This window comes from Malus sylvestris, chromosome 15 (genome assembly GCF_916048215.2).
Source record: "Malus sylvestris chromosome 15, drMalSylv7.2, whole genome shotgun sequence".
Classification (NCBI taxonomy): domain Eukaryota; kingdom Viridiplantae; phylum Streptophyta; class Magnoliopsida; order Rosales; family Rosaceae; genus Malus; species Malus sylvestris.
The window spans coordinates 31145459-31153787 of record NC_062274.1 but is presented as its reverse complement, the minus strand read 5'-3'; the positions used below and the strand labels follow the sequence as shown (position 1 = coordinate 31153787).

The 8329-nt window shown below is 44.7% G+C and overlaps 1 protein-coding gene across 1 annotated transcript; it reads right to left on the bottom strand.

The window, feature by feature from the left end:
* Positions 1-258: 258 nt before the first annotated feature.
* LOC126603601 (mitochondrial uncoupling protein 5-like) lies at positions 259-1853 on the bottom strand. The gene has a single exon (XM_050270515.1). It carries the CDS (start codon positions 1553-1555, stop codon positions 584-586), a length of 972 nt encoding a protein of 323 aa, XP_050126472.1. The 5' UTR covers positions 1556-1853; the 3' UTR covers positions 259-583.
* Between the last annotated feature and the right edge of the window lie 6476 nt (positions 1854-8329).

Genomic DNA, 8329 nt, shown 5'->3' with positions numbered 1-8329 from the left:
GTTTTGGTGGAAGTTGTAGGTGAAATTTGGTGGATGTTGTAGGTGAACTTGGGTGGATGTTGTAGTGAACTTAGTGTATGATGTAGGTGAACTTGGGTGGATGTTGTAGGTGAACTTAGTGTATGATGTAGGTGAAGTGAATGAAGGTTGTAATTTTAATACAATGGTCAACATTTATTTCACCAAAATTTCAATGTTTACAAATGTAACCTTAATGCAATGGTTAATATTTATGCCACCGAAATTTCAATGTCTACAGATATAAAGTTCATTTTGATAAATCAGTCGTATTTTAACTCTCACACATTTGAGATATAAAAACACATTCCAAACAAAATTAGGGTTTGTCCAGGCCATGGAATCACACCACCCATCTATATAGCAAATCTAGCAATTACATAGGTATATTATATGGCATATTGCTAAGAATATTGGATCGAATTAATTCCTTCCCAATCTCAACGAACGTAAAAAATAATTAAAAAAATTAAAATAAAGGCACATGCATATATATTCAGAAAAGTACTTATTTTCGTCATCACGTCGAATCGAATCACCACCTTCCACTTTCTGAATCTGACGTTCAGAAATCCTTGAGCAGCTTGCGAACCTGCTCCAGCGTCACAAACAGCACAACGGTAAAAGGCCCCTGCCGTGAAATCGTAGGCACAAAGCCCTTATAAAGCGCCATGGGGCCCTCCGAACGCACCGTTTTGAGAGCGCAATCCAACTCCCCCGAGTACGGCGGCTCAGCCCCGGCCTCCACTGTCATGTTCATCACCCGAGTTTTGATCACGTCCACCGGGTTCGACGCAACCGCCGCCACGAACCCCGCCGCGAAGCTCGCAGTCACGTGGGTCCCAAGCCCGTCGTGCATAATCCCATTGTCCACGATCGTCTCCTTGATCTGATCGTACGACGCCAGCTGCGACGCCGTGACAAGCATCGCACGGTTGATCGTCAGCGACGACCCGCGCCAAAGGCTCGTCACCCCTTCCTGCTTGACCATGCGGACGATGGCGTCCACCACGCTTTTGTAGTTGCGGCGCTGCGCCGCCGGGAGCCTCCCGTCGGCTTGCATTCGGACCATGGCCACGTCAGCAGGGTTTCCAACGGCGGCGCCGACGGCTCCAGCGATCAACCCGGCTGTGATTTTTCGTGGGAGCGGCATGTTTCGGATTGTCGGGTCTGTCCATTTTTGCTTCAGAATGTCGTAGAGGCCCATGCGGGTTGTGGAGTAGAGACTTTGCCGGAGCATGGTTGCGGAGATGCCGGAGAACATTGCGGCGACGCCTTCTTGCTGAATTATACGAATCCCGACGGTGATAGGACCCGCACGGACCGCAGGAGGCGGTGATGGAGGGAGAGGGATGGAGCCGCGTCGGGCGGCGGTATGGACGGCAGCAAAATCCGGGCGGACTGCCTGGGGAGCGGGGTTCGGGGCGTGGGTTTCGCCCTGGAGCTGCATTCGGACCTTGACGAGGTCAAGAGGGTGGGTGGAGCAGCCGGCAATGACAGAAGCGATGCCTCCTTCGACAAAACCTTTGACACCCATGTCGAATTTTCTCAGGAAACAAACAGAAAAGAAATAAATGGGTGGTTTTTGTTTCTAGTTCCTAAAATCCAATAAAAAGAAATAATTAAAAAGAAAAATATAGATTAAGAGGGCCAGTTGGAATTAGGGTTCATGTCACTGGAGACGAGGAGATGGGAATGGAGGCGAAATGCGATGGAGGAAGAGTGGGGGACGGAGGGCCTCTGAGACATATGCTATCCGCAGACTCACACGAAATAAACGGAAAGGATTAAACAGGTGGACTGGTTTGCAGACAATCCAGGGAATTCAGAATATTTATAGGACAAGGCAAGTGCCGGTTAGGAAAGAATTTAAGAAGAAAGGGGAAGGTCCTCAATTGTAATTACCTTTTTTTTGTTTACGCGGTTGTGGGCCCTGCCTGCTAACTCATGCATGCATTCCCACTCTTAAATTCTGTTTCTGAATTGTCGTTTAACCTAAATCAAATTTGCTTTGCCACCTACGATTTGTATAAAGTCTTAATTTCTCTATTTCTTGTTACGTGATCGAGATGAGATAGATATAGAGTTGTATACAATTCTATTTGATTAAGACCCTAAATGAATTGAATTTTCTTTTATCAAACAAATGAATCATGGCATATTTACTTATTTGAAATGGGGAAGTAATGAATCGAAGAAGAAAAAAAAATGAGGATGGGATCGACTAGTCTCCCCTAATTGACCTGATTCTTTAATTTTCAGGAGTTGAATCAAACTCAAGACATCGAGTGTAAGAGTGAATATTCTTAACCAACTAAATTACAAGCACCTTAATAAATATATTTATATTAGTTACCAATTCTAATTGGGCGCTCCTGATTTATGATTCTTTGCATTTTCACAATTGCCAAATCTCCCATTCTCGAATCACCGGTCCCACTCCCGAACTTGTGCTTCGTAGCATATAACATATAAGTTGTACCCCTAAGGGTCCGTTTGGTGGGATGGATGAGATTGGTAGGGATGAGTTACATAACCCAAGTGTGTGTTGTTGGGTTACTGTTGATCCTAAAAACTACCAAACCTATGTGGCGCGCAGGCCAAGTAATTAATAAGCTAACTACGTCATTCGGTTGTGTTCGGGGCGTGCCAACTCGTCGACCGAGCTCGGCTGGGGAGTAAAATGTGTTGATGTTGCGTTGAGCGCGCTGCTGATTTCTCAATCTTGCGACTGCGATCGAGGAAAGAACACGCCTCGGCCTTTGGGTTTAAGAGCTTGAAGACAAGGTTGCTAGTCTTGTGAAGTTCACGGATCGTTGGCGTCGGGTTCGGTCACGGTGATTATATTCGTAAGAGTATAAACACGCCGAATGGGCACCAAACTATACGGACACAAGTACTCAAAAGAAACGTATGTCTTGATGGTGAATGTGGTTTGACCATCAGAATGCCAAACTCTAAAACTTACTTGTGAATATCTAATCATAAAACAACTCGGCGACCGAGACTTGGATAGATAACCAGTCGGCCTCGATGCAGTGCTATTTATCCAAACTGAAGGTGCTCCGCGATCGGCTGATTCTAGGGCAACATTGATGTTTATCCAAACTGAAGATGTTACCGATTGCCTTCACAGTGCTGTTTATCCAAACTAAAGATGTGTCGGCGAGGAAAAGAAAATAAAAATCTCAAGGTTGTTGAGATGTTTCGCGTAAAGCGACAGTTTGCGTAGGGCAGTTTGTGTGTTGAATTGGAGAAGGCTTGAATGATGCACGCCTTCTCTATTTAGAACAATAAACTCTCTTATGGCCGAGCTAGAACCACACTCAGATTATGACTCCTTAACCTAATCTAACTAGGACTCGGCCAATCCTAATTCAACTGGGACTTTAAACCCACCTTTTAAACGAGCCAAATTCATCTCCTGTGTCCCAGCATTTTTAGGACTCCTTGTCACAGTAGGTCTCGGCTAATTCACCTTTATCCGAAATAATCCTCTTTGTATCAAGATTTGGCCAACCTTGACAGGGCCGGTCCATGACAAGATTCTAAACACACCTTTGGGCTGAGCATATTTCTAAGTTCGGCCTAAAATAACATTTTGGGTCCAAACATTGCCCCTTCGCTTTTGAGGTCTTCAGCCTAAAAACACATGGCCAAACCTCGACCTTGAAGAAGTGAAATCAAACCCTTAGTATATAATTGAAAAACAACGAAAAGTCTTGATATTCCATTGACTCAGGTGCATTTATGAAGCATGATTGCACGATCTTAATTTTGTCAGATGCTCTGCCACGTGGCAATTCTTCAGCTTACTCATATGCCTTTAATAATGACCCTTGAAATGTGTGACCATCAAAACATCTCTTCGCCATTAAATCCACCGTTACACGCAAACATGCATCCTCAAACCATGAAATCTTCGGTCTTTTCACTTGGATTTTCTGACTACCCATCATGATTATTAGATTCCCCGATCAATTCTACCCCCTATTTAAAATCAAACGGTTGATCTTCTTCCTAGAATGCCTATAAATACTCGACTCTTCTTCATTCATATTTTACATTTTCAGAACTCATGAATCTCTTGCCATTTGTTCTCACAACCTAGAGAATCTCAAACCCAGAAAATCCCTCAAGTCTTCAACAGTAGCTTCCAACACCTTTATTACTAAGCTTTCTAAGGAGTGCACAAAGTGCAAGGATTTCATCGACTGAAATGCTATCAAGACCCTATGGTTTGAAGGTGATTCAAATGCTACCCACCAGATCTTGGGACCACTTTTCAAAGATGTCGTCCCAAAGGCCATCACCGAAATGCTTAAGGTCCATTGCTTAAAACCTTGCTCCAAAGGAATGATTGGTCAAAGTGGGATTTGGCCAAGCCTCAAAGAGCCTAGCCCTTGACCCCTGCATCCTCGGCAGCTTGGGTCGAATGAAGGAAAAGTTCTTAAGCACAAAGTGGAAAACTCTTGGCATTTAAGATGCTATCAAGCTCTCGACTATTGAGATTGTTATGGACTGGGACCTTCTCACGGCAGCCCTGAGTTTTTGGTGCTTGGCCACCAACACAATGGTACTCCCCCTCGGCCCCATTGATACTGTCCTTCCTGGGTATCAATTCGACTTAGACCTTAAATCTTTATTCGACGAGTGTGTTGTTAAGGCCCTAAAGAAGAAAGGCCAAGAACCATTAAAAGAAGAAGTCCAGAAGTTGCATAAGAACTTCTTCAACTACAACACTCTTATCCACCACTTTGCTGGCTGAAGGGAGGAAAACCTACAGAAAGGGGAACATGAAGCCTTTCTATTTTACTGGTACAACAATTTTATTGTTTGTACCAAGTTAAATAAATGTTTGATAAAAAATATGCCAGTGGCCAAAACCCTGGCCAGTGGTCACACCTTAGCTCTTAGTTCGGCCATCCTTGCCAACCTTATGTGTTGCCTGGCCGAAGCGACCATTGCCAAAATTGACCCGCAACAGAATGGCCCACTCTGGGTATTCCAGTTTTGGCTGCAGGTTTACTTCGCCACCTTGAGGCCAGAAATCCCTAGCTTCAAATCATCTGAAGTGCTAGGTCTCCAATTAGCCTCTAGACCAGCTCCTCCTCACTCGACAGAAGAAGTCTTTAAATACTTCTTCGACCTAGAAGATCTTTCTGACGACGAATTCCTGATCTGTCGTCGTCAGGAGTACCCATCTTTCATCAAGCTTCCATCATCGGCATGGGATGAGATCGAATATGCTAACCTTCAACAAAGCTAGGGACTGTTTGTGCTAACTCGCAATCTTCTTCTAGGTTTTGATGCTCGGTGTGCGAGTTGGGAAGTTTACCACCCCCACTTTACCACTCATCGACTTGGCTTCCTCTAAAGATGCCTTGTGCCTCTACTCACCTCCCAATCTCTTCTAAGTCGAGAACATCTCTTTGGTTCATCTGAGAGAGAATGTAAAGCAACTGAGCGAGAATTTCAAGAGAGGTGCTCAAAATTCCGTCTTCGGCCGAACGTCCCTGAAACTCACAACATCAACACCTTTGCTGATTGGTGGATGCATACATCCAAGAATTCTTTGGCACACTGGTCAAGGATGTTGTCAAAAAGATTTTAGACGATCGTCCAAGGAAATCTCCTGCCCCAAAATCTAAAGAAGTGGCCCAAGGTATACGTGTTTTATTTATTTCTATTTTTCGTTCAAAACTATCATCCTGACTTAAGTTTATTTTTAGCTGGTCAACAAGGCAGCGACGGCTGCAACAAAAAAAAAGCTTACTCCTCCTGTTGACCCTAAAAACTACTAAGCCTACGTGGCGCGCAAGCCGAGTAACTAATAAGCTACTTACGTCCTTTGGTTGTTTGCGGGGCGTGCCAACTCGTCGGCCGAGCTCGGCCGGGGAGTAAAATTTGTTGGTGTTGCGTTGGGTGTGCTACTGACTTTTGAATCTTGCGACTGCGGCTGAGGAAGGAACACTCTCGGCCTTCAGGTTCTAGAACCTGAAGACAAGGTTGCTAGCTCTGCGAAGTTCAATATCAAATTCGACTTTCAATGTGCCGAATGTAATAACTTGTAACACATCACATCGCTGAAAAGGCTAATGAGATGACCTCTGCTAATAAGGATTCGTCTCGATCGAGACTTGGATAGATAACCAGTCTGCCTCGATGCAATGTTGTTTATCCAAACTGAAGGTGCTTCGCGGTCGACTAATTCTATGGCAACAATGTTGTTTATCCAAACTAAAGATGTTTGCCGGTTGCCTTCACAATGCTGTTTATCCAAACTGAAGGTGTGTTGGCGAAAAAGAAAAAAAAATATCAAGATGTTTGAGAGGTTTCGCGTAAAGCGAGGGTTTGCGCAGGGCAGTTTGTGTGTTGAGTTGGAGAGCTTGTTCGATGTCATCCCTCCTTATTTATAGTTGCCAACCTGTATCAAATCCCAATCATTCTCGGATTAGAACTCCTTTCCCCGATTCAACCTTATCTCGACCAGTTCTACTCCTACTAGGACTTTGAACTTAACTCATTATCAGGCCGCATTCAATTTCAAACTCTAACATCCTTATCCTGCCAAAACTCTTTCTTGTAATAGGCATCACCCATATCCCACAGGTTCCCGACGAGATATGGCCAGCTTCGACTGTGCGGCCCATGAGCTAGATACCTCTCTAAACACGGTCTTTGGGTCAAGAATAATTCTACACTCGGCCCAACTAGCACCGGGCCGAGAACTATTCTAAACTCAGCCCAAACCAATATTTTTGGACCCAAACATTACCCCCTCGCTTCTGAGGTCGTCAACCTATACTCCTTGGTTCGAGCCTCGACCTTGAAGAAGTGAAACCGACTCTTGAGAACTACCACCATGCGCATTTTTAAGACGTAACCCAACGATCTTGATTTCCCAACTGTTCTGCCACATGTCAGCCCCCTGGTTGCCCTAGCAGCCTTCAATCATAACCCTCAAAAACATGCAACTGCCGAAACGTCTCTCTTACGCTAAACTCGCCTTAACACGCCATCGTGCATCCTCAAATCGCGAACCTCGGTCTTTTCGCCTTGATCTTCTGAGCATGTATAATGATTAGTAAATCTCTCGCTCGATTCTATCATTGATTTTGAAAATCAAATGTTTAGCCTTCAGCCCCAAATGCCTATAAATACCCGGATCCCTTTCATTCGTACCTTACGCTTTCTAAAACCTTTGAAATTTTCTCGCCGCTCTGTTGTCAAAACCTTAAAAAACCAGAGAATCTGAAGCTTCTATCTCAAAAAAGTTTAGCCTTCATCAATGGCCTCCTTCATCTCAGAGCTCTCCCCCAAATGCAACAAGTGTAAGGACTTCATAGATTGGAACACCATCAAGACTCTGCATTTCAAGGGTGAACTAAACTCTACTCACCAAATTCTGGGCCCACTCTTCAAAGACACGGTGCCATCATCCATTATTAACCTATTCAAAAAACACTGTTTGACAGGTTTGCTGCAAGGATTCGATTGGTCAATGTGGTGCCAGATAAAACCCCAAGGATTCTGGCCTTCGACCAATGCGAACTGGGTGACCTGGGTCGTACGAATGGAAAAATTCTTCGGTAAAGAGTGGGAAGCTCTTGGTATCCATGACGCTATTAAGCTCTCGACCATGGAAATTACAATGGATAAAGAACTCCTCATGGCAACTCTAAACCTTTGGTGTTCGGCCACCAACACTATGGTCTTTCCGTTCGGCCCTATAACTCCCACCATCCTCGACATCTAGGCTATCATCGGGACTCATCCTTCAGGCATTCCAGTTGACACCACTCTGATTGGATGCCCATCAAACCTTGACCTCAAGGCGTTGTTCGACGCACAGGTCGTCGAGGCGTTGAGCCAAAAAGGTCAAAAACCTTCAAAAAAGGACGTTCAGAAATTGCATAAGAATTTTCTGAACTACAACACCCTTATCCTCCATTTTGCTGGTCGAAGGGAAGCGAGTCTACGGAAGGAAGAACACGAGGCCTTCCTATTTTACTGGTACAACAATTTCATCTGTTGTACCAAGTCAAATAAATGCTTGGTTGAGAATATTCCGGTAGAGGAAGCCCTGGCTAGTGGTCACTCTCTGGTGCTCAATCCCACCATCCTTGTTAACCTTCTACGTTGCCTGGCGGAAACAACCATCGACAAGATCAACCCATACCAGAATGGACTTTTCTGGGTGTTCCAACTCTGGCTGCAGGTTTATTTATCCACATTTCAGCTAGAAATCTCCGGCCTCCAGTTTACTGTAGCACTCGGCATTCAGTTGGCCCCTTGACCAGTACCTCAC